Raw genomic sequence first — 17,598 nt, 5'->3', positions numbered from 1 at the left:
ATATTAAATTTGATTATTTTCTCTTTTGTTATGATAGGAATTTGTTTTCAGTGAACACATTTTTTTCTTTAATTGAATAAGACATGAATTTTTAGAAGCAAACAGATTGAAACTTGTAATGCTGCACTCATGACTTTCCATTGCTATTCAATCTCAATGTCCCAGCTTGATAGTCCTAATGAGTCTAAGAAAAGCTCTGACTTCTGTGCGTATTGAACTGTTTTTCCTCGCTTGAACCTTACATTGTTGTAATAGAATTTGTGAGCTAACCACATCTGACAAAAATAAATCTTTGTATAGTATTTACACTGCTTTAATGTCACATGCTTTCTGTCTTTTAGGTTCTTGTGAATGACTTCTTCCTGGTCGCTTGCCTGGAAGACTTTATTGAGAATGCCCGCCTCTTCATCTTTGAGACCTTCTGCCGAATTCACCAGTGCATTAGCATCAGGTTAGTCACTTAATACTGTCCAAACAACATGAAACTTCACATTTGCAAGTTGTGAACTTCTCGTTGGTGGCTGCTGTATGGAGACACCAGAGCTATCTTGACCACCTTGCACAAGAGAATCCAGACAGACATCCCGAAAGACTAACAGGAAGTAATATGCTATCTTTAGACATTCAGTAAGCAGGAAGTAAGAACATGGGCTTTGTGATGAGTGGAGTTTTCCCACAGATAAGTGTTTATTGCCTCTTCCTCACACAGCCATTCTGACCCTACACATCTGAAGGATTAAGTATTGTGAGGTTTAACTGCTTCCAGGTCTCCACAGGTTGTGCTGCTCACTAAACCTTTAAGACCACCTGTTGGAGGCCAAATCGTGGACAGTTTTCTTCCAGGAAAAAGGTCAGGGTTTAGATGGCTTTAGATGTTACCAGCTGCTCTAGCAGACAGGAACATTTCAGCTCCTTTCGGTTTGGTTAGATGGAGGTCAGAGGGTTCTGTAGGTCTCTATTGACTCCTAGTTCAAAATCCAGTATAGTTACATTAAAATAAAATTGACCTTGGATGCCTACCCAAAACCAAGAAATTGAGTCAGTGCTAATTATAGTGAGCATTCGCAGAGAGAAAAAAAAAAAAAGATTATAGTAATTGTCTGCAATTAAGAGAGATTATAGGATTTGGCTGCCTCTTAACATCAATTTTAGAGAGTGACAAAGATAAAGACTGAGCATTCACCCTTCCCAGCCATTAATCCTTATCTTTGTAAGGGTGGATTTGTGCTTGTTGCTGTAACTAATCTCCGATATTAGGTAATGCATACGTTGTGCTCATGTTTATCCTGGTTACCTCACTAATTTATAGTACAAATTTCCCAGTGCTTTCAGAATGCTTTATTCATAGTACGGCCCCTCAGGTACGTGGTGAATGCTGAAGATTTGATGGGAGGTCTGCATTGAATATGGTCCACGAACACATGATGCTCAGTGGAAAGAGGGAATGAATTACTTCTGTTGACACAAAAATGATTGCATTGACTGTTATATAGAGCCGTGGAGGTCTGTAGTCAAGGTTGAACCATGGAACATGATCAGGCCCTGTCGAAATCTCCAGTTGCAGATTGTCTGGAATTGATTAGGAGTCCTGGTTCTTTTTGGCAGACTTACTGCAATTGGATCCATTTACTTGTTAAGGACCACAAAGGTTAGTGGTAACACTGAAAGAGGAAGTAGAATGGTGATTTTTCTACTTTTCACCTTTTTTCTGTGTCTTTGGATCTCTGTGTGTTGCGGTTTGTAAAGCAGAAACGCATATCAGGGGCAGTTTCAGGGATTTCCGTGTTTATTTTTGTCAGTGTTATGACGATGGACAGAACATATCTATTTTTGAAAGACACCCAAATTCCAAGTCATTAGTCCTCTACCCAGAAGCCCTCTGCACCCAAGCGTGGACTCAAATGAATTTGATGGCTGTTTTTAATGAGGACATTTTTACAGCTGTTGGCCATGATGGTTTCACAGATATTTAACTCGCCTCTTGCCCACAGCTTGGGACACAAAAGTAGACCAGAAGTTGGCGTAATTGAGTTATTTTATGCAATAAAGGCTTATGTAAAAAGTACTGTAGGCAGTGAAAATGTGATTCAGCCTGTGCTCGTAATTGCATACACACACATCCTTTTGTCTAGACTTTTCAGTGTCCCTCATGTGTGTTTCAAATTTGGTTTTGTTTTCCTTGTTTGATTTACAGAGTTTATTCCCATAGTCCTTCATGAATTTTTCAGTGGCAAGACCCTGCTTTGACCTCGAACACACACTTGTCCTTTGACATTTTAAGTAAATGCTTAAAACGTGATAATTTGGGCAGTTTTTTCCCCCTCATCACTACATTGTATTTTTACAAAGCAACTTACTGGTAGTTGGATGGAGTGTCTTGTGTATTTGGATGTAACACTGAAGATCTTTCCACCTCACAATTGAGTCATTAAAAAAACCACACCATCATTTCGGTTTCCCCGAAAAATCAATTTTACCCCAAGCCGAAAAAACGAGGTTGCTCCAAATGGCTTGGAATCTCCCAAACTCTTCATATGTTAGTGTTTAACAATGCATTCATTTTAGGCCAGGCATGTTAAGAGGGGGGATACTTTTTTGAGAAGGATCCCCCATCCTCCTCTCTCCCCTAACAGAGTCAGACCCCAGTGTCTGACCCCTTTCTTCAAGTGTGAGGTTGGTATTGAGATCCACAGGAGTCCCCTAGCCTGAAGTCGAAAACTCAGGAGCCAGGGTCGAAATGAAAGTGATCCCCTCTCCCCTAAGGAACAGGATCATGATTGTGTAAAATAAAACCAGTCATGGAGGCTGTCTGCTTGGCTTAAGGGCCAAAGGATGTCAATAGTGTAGGTTGTTAAGGTCTGACCCATTCCCTGCTCCCTCTCACATCTCCCTCCTTTTCACTTTTATTTCTTCCCCCTCTTCCCTTATTTTTTTCTCTGAGGTCTAAGTAGGGGTAGCTGCTGTAGACCTCTGTGAGACAATGAGATAAAGTAACCCTGCTCTAATATACAAATGCCCTTCCTGGGAGGAAAACATTGCCAGACTTTCTTTTATAAATTAGATTAGAGGAGTTTGGCTGGTACAGGCCAAGGCCCTGGGCCCTTCTAGGCATTCTGTGTTCCTGTGTTATGCTGCAGAGATCACGTTTAGAGGGGTTAGAGGTTAGCTTAACTCCCTGGTGAGGAAACCAGATCATGTTTGTTTTGATCATCATATCTGACCTGGACTTGACTGACATGTGCCCCCACTTTACTGAATTGCCAAACAAAACACCCAGTACCCCTGCACAGCAATCACTTAATCACACGGGTAAAATCGGAACCAATAACAAATATCATTCGAATTTGCCTTAGATTACTTGATAGTTAGGTAATAAGCGAAGTGTGTCTCTGAATGTCAGTGAGAATAATGTAGTGGTGCTTTTAACAGGTGTTCATTTTTGTAGTTTTTACATTGTTGTAGAGTAGAATACAGGGTAGGACATAGTAACAGAAATGTCTGATTGTAATACAGTCTAATACTAGAGCTCCTCAATAAATAAATATCTAAGTGGTCAGTATTTGTTGACTGTGTCAGACAGACCATTTATAGTAGTAGTAATTTTTGATGCAGTAGTTTGAGTTGTGTTTGATTGCAACATATTGTAAGGTGTCCACTTACAAGCTCCTCAAAATGAGCCATATTAGGTCATATCTGGTTTTCAATGTGAGCTACTTTTCATCAATGTACCATTTGCTTTACATTAGCAGTATGTAGGCCTGCAGTTTAAATGTGGCCTTACTCTAAAAAAGTGTTGATGTTGGTAGTGTCACTCTGTGATTGCCGAACATGTGTTATCCATCACAAGCTAAACTTGAGTCATTAGACAGCTGACACTTTTTCCGAACTTGTTAGGTCCCCAATAATGATCCATAGCAGCAATTTTGCTGTCACGCATCATTTTCCACAGGTTTTGATGACCTGAAGTGTAATCAGCTGCCCGGCAGAGCGAGTGTCAGTTTGTTGGTGTGAGTGACAGGTTGATCAGAGACTCTTGTGTCCTTTTTTTCCTCCTCTGGGCTGCTGAGATACGTATGAATCAATCAAACCACAACTGGTGTGTTTTTATTTTTTTTTTAATCTCGTTATCCCCCTCCTCCATCACTTCACTGTGGTGAAAGTGTTGAGAGATATGCACTGTCACCAAACCCTATTTTGCTCATTATGCTGAGGTAATGCGTTTTATTTGTTGTTTATGCGTTTAATGCCTCATCCAGACACTGACATCATTTCACTTCCCTTCTTTATGTGGTTTTGCCACCATTTGACAAACATTCATGGGTTAGAAAGCGGTAGTGTTTCTTTTTCTTCTTCTTCTTCTTTTTGAGCCTTGAGGTAAGACAGACATTATCACAAATCCCAAATAAGATTACTTCCCACCAAAAGAATGTCTTAAAAAAGTGGGACTCTGAGGGGGACACTTGAAGTCCTTAATGGTGGTGTTGGGATCTGTGTTTGCAGAGCGATGGCGTGAGAAGTGGTTTGGTCTGGGCAGATTCTAGCTTACTCACTGGTCTGTTTCACTGAAGGAGTCTCTCCAAATGTGATTAATGGAACAGGAAGTGATCATTAGTGGGGTAAATTGTTTTTTTATAGGCCTTATAACCCCTATTATTTTGTACAAAAACACACAGGCTATACACTATGACAAATTTGTACCTGAAGTATTTGTGTGAGTGAGGTTTTTTTCAGGGGTGGGAGGGGTCGGTGTCTTGCTTTTGAGATGAGAGGTAGGGTTAGTGTAGTAATTGTGGGCAGTGCACAGAAGGGTTGGGGATATTTATTGGGGCCCATATATGAAATGTGGAAGGCGTGGAGGGTGGTGGGGGTCAGACAGGAGGAAGGGGGCAGGAAATGTGGGGGGAAGGGGGTCTAGATGGGGGTATCGAGGGGGTCTAGTTATTTTGAAAGCCACAAGGGAAGCCAGCTGCACTGGGGAAAGCATTGGATCAAAGAATGCCAGCCACCCTCATACCTCCCTCCCCTCTGCTGTGACACATCCACGTCTAGCTGTATCAAAGAGCAGCCCACTCTCCAACCTGGCTTTCATTTAGAAGGACAGTCACTGGTCGGACCAGTGTGTCATGATGAGCTATAGCAGCCAGGTGGGGCGAGATTGTGTGTCCTGGACAGAGGTACAAAAAAAATAATAAGATAAGTAACCACAGAGGCTCACAACAAGGGGTAGTCCCAGCACATCTAATTGAGTTAGTCATACAAGTCTGTAAATCAAGCTCCCATTAACAGAGGACCATTAGAAGTGTTTTGAGTGTTTCATGTTATACAACTGTTGCTTGAAGCACAATATGTTGGCCATTTATTAACACTGTCAAATAAAAATAGTGACAAGTCATTTGGCACCTAATGTGCAGCATTCATCATAATGTAGTGAAGTGTTAACAGAGTTATTTGGTGCTGTTACATATTTCATGTATGCATCAACACTTTCAGACATCAGCCCACTTAAGATTTAAGTCACTGTATGTAAAAGACTAATATGACAAAGTGATTTGTAACACAAGAGAACGACTGAAATTGTCCTGAGCAGATTACCCACCGCATGCTGGTAAACACAACAGTACTCGATCAATACCACAAATGTGCCAAAAAAGCTTTTGGGAATTTGAGTGTAATTTGTTTATGGTATGAAATGTCTTCTTTTAGACATGGGCTTTCTGTTATCTCTCTGTTTTTGAATAATGGAGACAATATAGTGGAATCAATAAAGCATATTTAAATGAAGGGTCAGCATAAACATCATGTTTTGCATCACAAAACCCAACGCACCAGTGATTTTTGTTAAAATGTTCTTGTTAAAACTGCAGTTGAAAGTATTTGTGATTATGAGGTCTTCACATATAGTATTATTGGTCTTTTGCCATCCTTGGGTTGCATTCCTTTAATTTTCCGAAGAATCTGCCCAGTACTGAGACAGACCTCACCGCCCTTTATGTTGCCTCACAACCAGGTTAGAGCCCAGTGTGTTTTTCTCAACAGCATGCTGGCAGACAAACTGAACATGACGCCTGAGGAAGCTGAGAGATGGATCGTCAACCTTATCCGCAATGCCAGGCTGGATGCCAAGATAGACTCCAAACTGGTGAGACATTTTGTCTTGTTCCTCAATCACTCAGCTCTTTACTTAACTAATTAATCAAAGTGTTTTAAACAGCCCTTTGTAAATTGTGGGTGGTGATGACAGTCACAAACCAGTTTTAGATGCTCCTCCTATGTGACTTCAGAGGGGTAAGAGGCATTATTTGTGTCCTGATTTTGTAATTGAAGGTTACACTGTAAGGACATTGTAACTATAATATCACACCCTTGTTAGGTCCCCTTCATGTGGATCCATGTTGAAGTTGCATGTTTTGGAGTACACGTCACAGCAGTTCTCTGTAATCAGCAAATCATAGCCCAGTCCTTTCAGAATGACATAGAATTATCTAGATGTTTCTACAGTAGATGTGAATAAGACCTGGTTGGTGTCTGTAGGATGGTGTGTCTGCAAGACGAAAGGCGATTGGCTTATTGGTTGTTATTGTGATCTGTTGTCTATTTTTGTCCGTATTCCAAGGGCCATGTGGTGATGGGGAACAACGCCATATCACCTTACCAGCAGGTGATTGAGAAGACCAAGAGCCTCTCATTCCGCAGCCAGTTGCTGACCATGAACATTGAGAAAAAGCAGGCCCACAGCACCAGGAACGAGGTGAGTAACGCACATACTGTACATACAAAATGCACGCAAACCTCCACTCCCACCGCATCGCTGAAGGCAACCAACCCACCCTTAACCGATCAGATTGCTAGAAGGTCAACATGAACTCAGGGCAGTTCAAAGCGTCTCAAATGATCAGCTCAGAAGAACAAGGCTAAAGAATGTTGATGAACAACCATCAACAAAAGCTCTCTTTACACGAAATAAGCCAGTAAGAGCAAGTTTAACAGAGCTAACGCTTTCATCCCTCCATTGCTCTTCAAAGGCCTAATGACAAGGTAGATTCCAAACAACCATAAAACGAGGCCTTAGCACAGTGACTCAGCTCAGCAATGTAAATAAGGTGGACCCTTACACTGGCTTTTGGTGAACATTACTCAAAGCCTGGAGTTCCCTGCACTTAGGACCTGTTGCAGATGTCTGGCTCAGGGTCCAGTCATCCCATTTAAGTGTGTTTTTGATGTTGACCTTGTGCTTTTTTAGTGGTATGTAGACTGTTGAAGTACTACAACTACCCAGAATGTCATAATCACGCACATACTCTGAACTGGAGCTCGCCACTCCTTGAAGACAAGGCACATCTGTCAAAGCAGATTGATGGGTCGGTTCCCTCGCCCGACACCCGACAGCACCAAGGCCATGGAGTTACAATAGACATGTTAAAAGTTCACCTTTTAACTGTGCAGCTCTTGAGTGACTATCTTTTGATGTGCTCAATTACCCTCCTCCCTATTGTTTGAATATCTGCCGCAGGAGTGCAGCCATAACCCTGCTGTGCAAAGGCACCCCTCATTAAAGAATTTTTGTAATTAGACAAAAGAGACTGCAAACAACTCACAGAGCACCATTACATCCTGCTGTCCTCAAGGCTACAAATCACTTACATATAGAGAACATTTACTGCCTGCCATCTGGGCCGGCTGCTTAGGGTCCCTGTCAGCTCTCACAGCCACCCAGCGCTCACCAACAGAACACACACATTACACATTCTAACAAGGAAAACGTCAGCGCTTAACTGCTTGCACATGTATGTTACTTTTTCACATTTCCCACAATCGACAACAAAAAAGTTTTGTTTTGATTGCTCTCACTGATCTACAAATGGTCTAATTTGATGTTTTCTTCACGCTTTTCTTCCAGACACCAAGCTGGGCAGGTCAGGAAAGCGGATTTTAACGTCACAAAGAAGACGAAGGCATCCTACTCATATTACATCTTTTTTTCCACACTTGTTCCTCAAGGAGCACACAGCTCTCAGTACTGTTTTGCACTTGGTTCAAGTCATCTCCAATTCAATAAAAGTGACCAACAAAACCATTTTCACCCATGATTGCCTTATTTCTGGACATTACAAACGGCGGTTGAGGTTTGAGTGGTCAGACTTTTTTGTATCAGTATTACTTGATGAAGTTTTAATGTGCGCATTGAGTCACCGAGTGGGACAGTTAAGACTGCTGTATGTGATGCAGCTCATGTGTGCGCAGTAATGATGAATGGCTGTTTAGTCTGTTGGTTTTATGGTGTTTTAGTGGTGCGCTTCACCGTGGCAGGCAGTCTCGCTGAGTGGGACGTCAGCTGAAGGGGGCAAACAGAGGTGATGTACAGTTACCAGTGGTCACACTCTCTGCCAGTCATCCTGCCCATCTGACGACATGAGGGAGCCATAAAGAACCATTAGCCAGACGGACACAATCTTTTTAATGTCCCACCCCACCCCCGCTTTTCTCTGCTTTTGACCTTCTCATAACTCAGTCCTCTGCCTCTCCCTCCCTCCGTCTTTATCGCAATTGCTCACAAACAGGCTTTCATTCTTTCACATGCCTTTAATTTTCCTCTACTAAACAAGGATTTTATGTAAAAAATACACCTGCTTTACTGCTTTAAATCAAAAGTCTGGAAAGTGCAAAAAGTGTCCCATCACCTGTATGTACACTTCAAACACAAACCAAACAAACAGACTCTTTAACAGAAGTATGACATTGTTTTCATCAGAAGAAGAGATTGAACAGACCAATAACAGGTGCTGTCTGTTTCTTATTCTTTCCCATAAAGCATCACAGAGCAGCTATGAGTGCACTGTAAAACAGAAGTGAAATGTGACAACCCACTCTTTCAATAGAAGGGTTCGCAATTTATTTTCTTTAGACATTCCAAATAGGCCTGAAGAGTTTTCAGCCCTTAAACTGAACCAACCAACTACAAGATAAATCATGACAATGTGACCACAGAAAATGTGCAAAACTGTGTCCTTAAAAATCTTTTAAGAGTGAATGAAGCCTTGCTGCACTGCTTCATGTCACTCAGTACTGTTTTACATGCATGTGAATTTATGCAGCTAGTCGGGATCCACGCACGGAGAGCGTGAAGCTGCAGTCATTCACCACTGCTCTGTTTTTCTTTCCATTTGTTTTGTTATTACCTATAATAAGTCAGTTCTGGCTGCCAACCGCAGAGTTTCAAGGTGGTAACAGCAACATGTCAGAATGGGGGAGCTCACTAAATGTGTTTGTGTCCCATGTATTCAGGAATAAAACATTAATTCTTACTTTAAAAAAAAAAAGATTAAACCAGACCTACAGTAGGTGTTGACTTAAAGCCCCTGAATATTTCAACAGACTTCAGCTGAAAATGTTAACATTTTTCTTAACATTTAATACGCATGATTAAATAAGCAACACTTGATATTCCGAAAAAAAAAGAAAATAAGCGGCCTTTAAAGGAGCATGTCACGATCTCAAATTTATTCGTAATCTTCAATCCCTACGGGCTGAGTTTTTATGGATGTTTTGACACTGTTTTTCCGCTTTGAAAACTTGGAATTCATTGTAGCCGCTGTGAATCCAGACTGACTACAACCACTGTTCTCTGAAGAAGCAAAAAACAAACTTTCCACAGTCGTTCAAGCCTAGTTTCATATTCAAAATTTAGGTTTTGGATGGTGTGTTGCTGCAGTACCTTATGATTAATAATTAGATTCATGATCGTTTCACAACCTTGGATACAGCAGTTGATAAAGCAATCTCACCTCAAGGGCCATTTAGTAGCTTTTCTGGAGCTTTCGGTCACTTCACATGACCTTCATTAACATGTTTTTTCTGAGCACTTTCAGGACTTAAAATCCACATTAGTTTCTAAATTCAAGTCCAAAGTTCATTCTTTACCTTGTAAACAGCAGTCAACATAATCTCTCCTCAAGATCCATCTGGTAGCTGCTCTGAAGCTTTCGACCGTATCACATGATCTTCATCAGGTGATAGTTTGACCAGTTGTCATGCGATTTTAGATGTTCAGATTTCCATTTTTTTTTGCCCAACGTCATGACAATCTGAAAGCTTCATTTGCTGAGGAAGATAATGTGATATTATCAAAAGCTCCTAAATGAACCTGGAGGTCTGAAGTCAGGTTGGTTTCATTTATAGTCGTCCAATATCACAAATCACAAATTTGCCTCATGGGACTTTTACAATGTGGACAGCATATGACACGCTTTATCTTTAAAACCTTGATTCAGATAAGGAAAACTCTTAAAAAAAAAAAAAAAAAAAAAAAAAAAGACTTTAACAGGACAAAACAAAACTTGTCAACTACATTTATGGCGACTATAAATTGTGTTTTCACTTATGGACTTTAATGTTTCCACTTTGTTTGTTAATGTCATGCTCCATTATGTCTGGATTTCTGGATTTTGCTTCTTGCCATTTGGAAGCACAAATACGGAAAGTTGCTAAGTATAACTTGAACTTTCTCAGTTTCCCTCACTCATCCTCTCCTTGACATTTTCTGACTTAGATGACCAGTCTGAGCTGGATCTTTTTCTTTTTTAAGTAAAGTGTGACAACAACCCACGCTGAAGACCATCCAGTCTGGATCTCTGATGAAGAGAGTATACAGCAGCTCCCCTCATTGCTGTTATGGCATTGAGGGCTCGGAGCCAGACCATCCAAATGCTGACGTCACCTCCACTTCTGTGCACTGCAACGAGGAGGGAGGGAGGGAGAGAATAAAGTGATTGGTTTACCGGCCCCCTTCTCCATGACACATCATGAAAATAAAAGTGCTGGAGGCCTAAATTATCACATTCACCTTAACAGTGCACTCTCAGATGTTGTTTTAGAGAGGAATCCAAACCAGCAGCACGGCCTGCGGCTAACAGCCCTCCTGACCACAATGTCTGTCACTGCTCTTTGGATAAATAAATAAACAAAGTCAGGACAAAGGTCACTACAGGTTTTGGCAAGGAAACTACCATGATTCCTTTTTTTTTTTTTTTTTTTCTTTTTGTGAGATATATTGTTAGAGGTTTTCCCCCCACATATTTTTTTCAATCAGTTCCAGTGATGAAATGGAAACTTGCACTTGTGTGTGTGTGTGTTTGAGGGAGTTTGTGTTTTACTGCCTGAGGCTAGAAATCTCTTTTTCACTGGTTTCCCTGGTGTTTTAAGTACGGATCAGTGTAAAACCAGCGTGTAAATGAAATTTTGTAATGTTAAGATGGAACAGTCTGTGTGATCTCTGTGACAATTTTATTATCCAGGCTAAAAATAGATTTTTTTATTATTTTTTTTTACTCAAGAAGCTGTTATGTCTCTTAATAAATACACATGGCTTGTATGTTTTTTTTTCTTTTATGAAAGGCTGTGCATTTGTCCTGACCTCACACTGATGAAGCATTACTCACATGGGCAATATTCTGTAGCTCTTACAGGAAAATAATTTCTTGAAATACATAAAAGATTAAGTGCCACACCTAGTGGCAGAAGGGGGTAGAGCATTCACAACTATTTCAATTAGGATGTGGAGCAGTTGCTGGAGGTGATAAAATCCTATCATGGAGCATTTTTACGCATCACTACACTCTGACTCGTTTATTTATGTCAGTTCTGAAGCTGTGTCACTACCTCTCACAACACCGCTGTCACATTTCAGCTCTGATTCCTAACTATTCCCTGCAACGAGCTGCAGAGTTGACGAGCAGCCAACGTTTGAATGTCACAGAGCAGTGCCAGCCAGGCCCCTCGTGTCTCTCCTCACAAGGTAAGTTGGTTGTAACTGAAGGAGAAGGTGACCAACTCAGATTGTCTCCACTTATGAGGTCGCGTGGGTCAGCGTGAAAGGCCCCCGGGCCTCGAAAAACCCCGAAATAAGTGAATGATTTATTCATGCTCCACAATTACAGCCTCTCCAACGATTATCATTAATTTCGGAGGGTGGAGGGGTGGGGGATGTAGTCCTGGGCGCGCAATAAAAGAGGCGTGACGAGATGGTTGATTTGCGGGCCCACCTCATTACACACATTATGCAGATAATTGCTTTTTTGGGCTAGCCTCTAATTATTCAATAGGTCTAAAGTCAGCGGAAGAAAACTAAACCAAGAGAGTGTGTGTAGCGGTTCATTTTTGAGCTCCGGCTGAACTTTAATTTCAACCTTATTACTGAAAATAAGTACTGTAGTTTGGTGATGGATGCATAAGGAATTGGGATCCTCACTTGGATGTGAAATACATATCCACTAGCCTACAATAAAGTCACTATCACAGTTCCACATGCACTAAAAAAAGATCACAGTAACTTTCTTCTCCTTAGAGATGTTTCCATCTAAGCGCAGAGCAGCTGTTTGCGCTCACTAGGACCCAGGGGCAACCTCGTACCGGCCAGTGTGGGTGAGTGTGCGGGGTGGAGGGGGGGGGGGGCGAGGGGGGTGGGGGACTACACGAAATGTCATCTTCAACATCTTAAATGAGAAGAAACAAAACTAGAAGTCTCCACACGTGACAGCAGCACGACGCTATATGAGGAAAAAGGCAGCAAGCATCAGGACCAGTTGGGAGTCAGTCACCGCTCAATCTCAGCAGCGCGCAAAACGCAGACTCACTCACCGGCTCTCGTTTTCCGCTTTCACCCCCTCTAAAGAAAGCAACACATGTGAGTTTGTTTCTGCTGCGCTACAGGACACGGACGGGACAAGCTTGAGTGAGGAAACGCAGGTAAACGGAATCTAAGCTTTTACAGAGAGGAGGAAATCCCCCCCTGCTCACCACCTTTTTCCTCCTCCTCGGACCTCTGTTCTCTTCTGGAGACACAAGTTTCTCATACAAAGAGGGATGCTGCATGTTCCCGAGCCGCACTTGCACTCAGAGGGAACCTAAAAGTGGACCGGAGCGGAATTACACTTCATCTGATGCAAGGTATCAGACCAACACGTTATTTCACGGAGCGTCTTGGCGACTATTACGCACGGTTGCGCTTATTTTTTGGAGGGGGCGTTTGAGCAGTACGCATTGCCTTTACATCTGCGATTGTTCCAACACATTAACACACAGTAGAGCTATTAATTTTTTTCACCCCACGTATCATTGTTTAGGTAGGTATTGATTTCGTTACAACTGTTATCACAGTAACCTCCTTTGTTATTCTCCCCGCAGCGCACCAAAACGGACACTTTTATTGACTGGAGGATCAGCGCGCTTCATAAAATGATCCCAATCGGCGACGAGATACTATGTCGCATCTCGTCTGATGTTTGACACATTTGAGGGTCGACTAAAGAAACTGGAGGAGGACATTACAGAGTCAGAGAATTCATCCCAAGCCCTGCTGGCACCTTTTTACTGGAGTCCGAACAACAGATCGCCGTCCAGATGCAGTTTCGACTCTTCTCATTTGCCCTGATCGTATTGAACTGTATGGAGTACAGCAACTGTCAGGCGCCGTCGCACCGCTGGAGGAGAAACAAAAGAGGTAACACGGGGTTATAGCCTACAGGTCTTACAGCAGCATCCAGGGAGTGACTTTAACAGATGGTTTAAGAGTTTGTCTGGGTTACAGGAGGCAACGGCAACAATCCTTAACACACATTCTGCGAAAGTCTCCCTCTCATATGTATGTATGGATTCTCTGTAGGTTCCGATAGAACACAGAGCGCACAGAGCAGGCGGAAAGTCAGAAACAATGTGATATGAATCAAATATTGATCACTACCTCTGTTTGATTTTGAAAACGCACAGGTGAGAGTTGCCGATCCGCCACAGATTGTAATTCATGAACATTCCAGAAAATCACGCGGAAAGAAAACTGTACTCTATATTTAAAACACATCTCAGTCTTGCAACACCTGATGTAACTTATTAACCTCTCGAAAGAATATTTTTCCACATTATGTAACTATTTCAGAGTCGGTAGCTAATGCGTAAAATGTGCGCAAAATTGGCCACGCGTGTGACTCTTCAAAATTAATACTAAAACGTGTTACGTCAGTGAATTGGCTAATCGTATTTAAAGCATGCTGTCAGACGGGCTATTAACGCCACTTCCCGATGTTGTGGCCCCAAAGTGCCCAACAAAGGGCGACCTATATTATTTACATGTGAAACTGCTAAAAAGCTGCTGGTGCGGATCCGTCTATAGAGAGCGGCGGCTTATAGAAGGGGAGGGGGTCGTATTGTGAGAGTTATTTAATGAATAGATACGGATTCCCCTTCCCCTGGCCTATGAATTGCACATCTCCACTCCAGCCCCCTAAGCTGGTTTTAATTGATCTCATAACCACTTTGAACAGTTGGTAGGAAACCCGCATAACAATCGCTCAGCGGAGGCGCAGGAGTTGAGGAGGGGATCAGCCCCTTTGTAAATACTACTCTATGCTCTGAATGAATGAGGAGACAGTGGGATTACGAAAAGTGGCCCCCGCCAAGCCCCCCTCAGTCCTGTGACATAACATATCACCAAGATCCTCAGGGTGACCATGAGAGTAGACTTGATCTGAATTGCGCACGGGGGGAGGGGGGGTGGGGGCATGCGGCGAACTACCGGGCACCAGCAACAGTCCGCGCGGTGTGTTAGTACAGTAGAAAAACTCATTTAAAGTCAGAGAAGAGGGGGGTCTTGTAAATTGTAAGGCAATCACAGATTTAATCATATGCGCTGCGTGCCAGGGGGAACCTCCACACTCTGCAAGCCCTCCACTGCCCATCTGTAAATAATCAGGCAATCACTGCGGGGTACTGGCACACACACGTTCTTCAGCTCCTCTGTGTGTTTCTTTCTCTAAGGACTGTGTGATCTTAGATAGTATGTAGGAGACAGAATGTAATTTTCTTGGCGCGATCACTCTTTTTTTGGAAACTGTTTAAATCTGCAGGATGATAAAGGAGCAAAAACAGTCTTCGCTTTTGTCTTTAGGTGCCTGTTTATCTGTGTGCTGTGTGTGAGAGAGAGAGAGGGAGGGAAAGAGAGAGAGCGAGGGAGGGTGGTGGTGTGGGCTAGCCAGTGGGGATGAGATCAAGAGGTTAACTTACACATTTGACCTCAAGAACAGCTTTAGGCTGAGCACTATAAGCTACACATTGTTACCGCCAGCTCTCAGAACGGATGTTACACTTGTCAAACTAATCCCATGCAAATATGTACAAGTTTTGCCTTTACAGTAATGTTGAGTGTGTGTGTGTGTGTGCGTGTATGTGTTTGTGTGTTTTGGGGGGAACAGCACTTTAGGCCAAAAGTGCCATTCTAGCAAGCAGTGGCAGTCGGCCAACTTTTCGGTATTTGCTTCCTTCCTTTATTTATCACGGTTATATTGAAAGAAGCATGTGTAAGAGATCATTGTCCAATAGACCCAGAAATGCTTGAATATTTTTCTAGCCCTCAAGGTTCCTGTGACAGCTTTATATACAGTCTGTCTGGCATGCGCAGGGAACTATCCAAACCGTTCAGGAGTGTTGAGACCCAGACACGTTTGAAACCCAATTTGGCCACACTCCGCTCCCCAGGCATAACTGTTTTATGCGTAACAAAACACATCCTGCATAATTTAACAATGTCTTTTTCATTTTGACATGCATGAAAAACTTTTGCCGTTGATATACTGCGTGCGCGTAGCCACATGACCGAGTGAGGTGTAAAGGGTTTAGATGCCATTATAATTAGGGGATGTCAAGGAGAAAAACAGCCATTGCGTACGACTCCAGCCCGCTGAGATGTATGAGCGTACTCAAGATTGGGATCTTTGTGTGGTTTCTGGACTGATCTTGTCTTGCTCACACACTGCATGGCATGACCCAACCTCCCATTTGGCTGTGGTAATTGTACATATACATGTTTTTTTTTCATGTTAAACAGATGACAAAACATATTAAATTTACACCTCCTTACCCCCTATCCTGCCCACTAGAAACAGGGAAACGATGCCAATGAGCCCTGCTATGATATCATAGCTAGACACAAGGGTATTACTTTTCATTTTTATTCTCTGGCTAATGATGCCACCTGCTGACTACATAAAATCAGGCTTGAGTACTAGTGCAGCCTGAAGGAATAGGGATACACAGTGGGCCCCCCAGACGTTTAAACAGGTAATGAATAGGTAATAGCAGTCAGAGTGGTGAAAAGTTGCCATGTGATACCGTTAACCCTTCCACATCTACCCAGAAATCCCAAATTTGAATTCCCAGCAGGCCGCAGCATGTTTCAGATCACATTCAACGGCGTAATCTGTTACTGAACCGTGTTCCCAGATGTTTTGAAGGGCAAACGTGATTAGATGAAACTGGCGCAGTCTATAAGGGTGGAGGGAGTGCGATCAGAGATGCATGACATTTTGTACCACTGGTGAGAGCTGGCAACAAGGGGGTGTGCGGTGTGTTTTTGACGGCACAGAAAGTAGTCACGATGTGTAGGAATCACAATGATACAGACAGAGAGTGAGAATGTGAGGAAACATAATATTTTCAGGTATTTTACTCCTGTAAACTGACTTTGTGATTTGAGTTTGTTGATAAAATAGATGAAAAAAAGTTTTATTTTGTCTGTATAAAGTTAAAAGGTAGAGCTTCTCTAGATGCAAATTAGCGATTCAGATTCCCAAACACAGTGACCTCTCCTTTCTAAGGCCTGGAAATCGGGCCTCTGTGCGCTGAAAGCTTATACAAAGTCCCAGGTTTGTGGGTGTAAGTGTTAATGTTGGAACCCAGCACTTTGGTGCAATATAATACGTTGATTAAGTGCCTAACGGGGAGGAGAGGGAACACTCCGAGAGGCTGCTTTTAAACCGACCTTGCCACTCTTGCCTTTGGAAAAAGTTAAAAAAAAACAAAAAAAAAAAACCCTGCAGATGGTACGTCTGTTTATAAGGCATTCTCACATGATGCCACTCTAATCCAGGTGATGAGAGCCCTGCATCCTGACTTTTCTTTTATTCCATAACACTGAAGAAGTTTGTTATTCACATGAGGCACCGAATTGCCTGCAGATTGATCGCTTTATGGAAAAGCTGAAAAGCGTGGGATAGCAGTAGCCCTCCCTCCTTCTCAACGTCCTCGGTGGTTGTGCTGGTGAGGAGAGGTGGGGGCTTTTTAGGGGATGAGGAAGGCATATTTAAGCAGATCAGCTGGAAACGGCTGAATGTGAACAGCATCACCTGAGAGGGATTACAGCGAGCCGAGTCTTGACCTGAGCCCGAGCTCCGGCGTCAAGGAACAGAGCTCTGTCTTTTCTCTCCCAGGCCCCATCAGCCAAGCCTCGATAAGTGTAAATCTGTGCGTGCGTGTGTGTGTGTGTGTGTGTGAGACAGAGAGAGAGAGAAAAAGAGCAGAGAGATACACGAACACCCTGCAGGTGCATTTTCCTGATGCTCTAATCAAGACATCAAGTCCAGAGAAAACATACCTCCACCCACCAACTCCTAACTCGTCGACCAATCATGACCACAGTCTGTCTTGAGGATTATTGTGGCCGTTTAGGACAATGATTCACTTATGTGCTATATTGATAAATCACATTAGTCTGACCCAGCCTCCGAACTCTGTCGAAAGACTAGCTCCTTGTTTGACCTACTAACCCATGCATGT

At 42.6% G+C, this 17,598-nt stretch overlaps 2 protein-coding genes across 2 annotated transcripts in view; both read left to right on the top strand.

Moving 5' to 3' along the window:
• Window positions 1-8,074, top strand: part of eif3ea (eukaryotic translation initiation factor 3, subunit E, a) — a 31,082-nt gene extending 23,008 nt beyond the window's left edge. Inside the window, exons 10-13 of the mRNA XM_067602296.1 lie at window positions 342-451; window positions 6,037-6,139; window positions 6,614-6,748; window positions 7,898-8,074. Of these exons, the coding sequence (XP_067458397.1) occupies window positions 342-451; window positions 6,037-6,139; window positions 6,614-6,748; window positions 7,898-7,933 (384 nt within the window). The 3' untranslated portion in view covers window positions 7,934-8,074. The remainder of the gene's footprint in view (window positions 1-341; window positions 452-6,036; window positions 6,140-6,613; window positions 6,749-7,897) is intronic.
• A 4,365-nt stretch (window positions 8,075-12,439) lies between these two features.
• rspo2 (R-spondin 2) overlaps window positions 12,440-17,598 on the top strand; it is a 63,312-nt gene continuing 58,153 nt past the window's right edge. Inside the window, exons 1-2 of the mRNA XM_067602297.1 lie at window positions 12,440-12,942; window positions 13,180-13,495. Of these exons, the coding sequence (XP_067458398.1) occupies window positions 13,396-13,495 (100 nt within the window). The 5' untranslated portion in view covers window positions 12,440-12,942; window positions 13,180-13,395. The remainder of the gene's footprint in view (window positions 12,943-13,179; window positions 13,496-17,598) is intronic.

Source organism: Thunnus thynnus, chromosome 10 (assembly GCF_963924715.1).
Source record: "Thunnus thynnus chromosome 10, fThuThy2.1, whole genome shotgun sequence".
In the NCBI taxonomy this organism is placed as follows: domain Eukaryota; kingdom Metazoa; phylum Chordata; class Actinopteri; order Scombriformes; family Scombridae; genus Thunnus; species Thunnus thynnus.
This window is presented reverse-complemented; position numbering and strand designations above follow the sequence as displayed.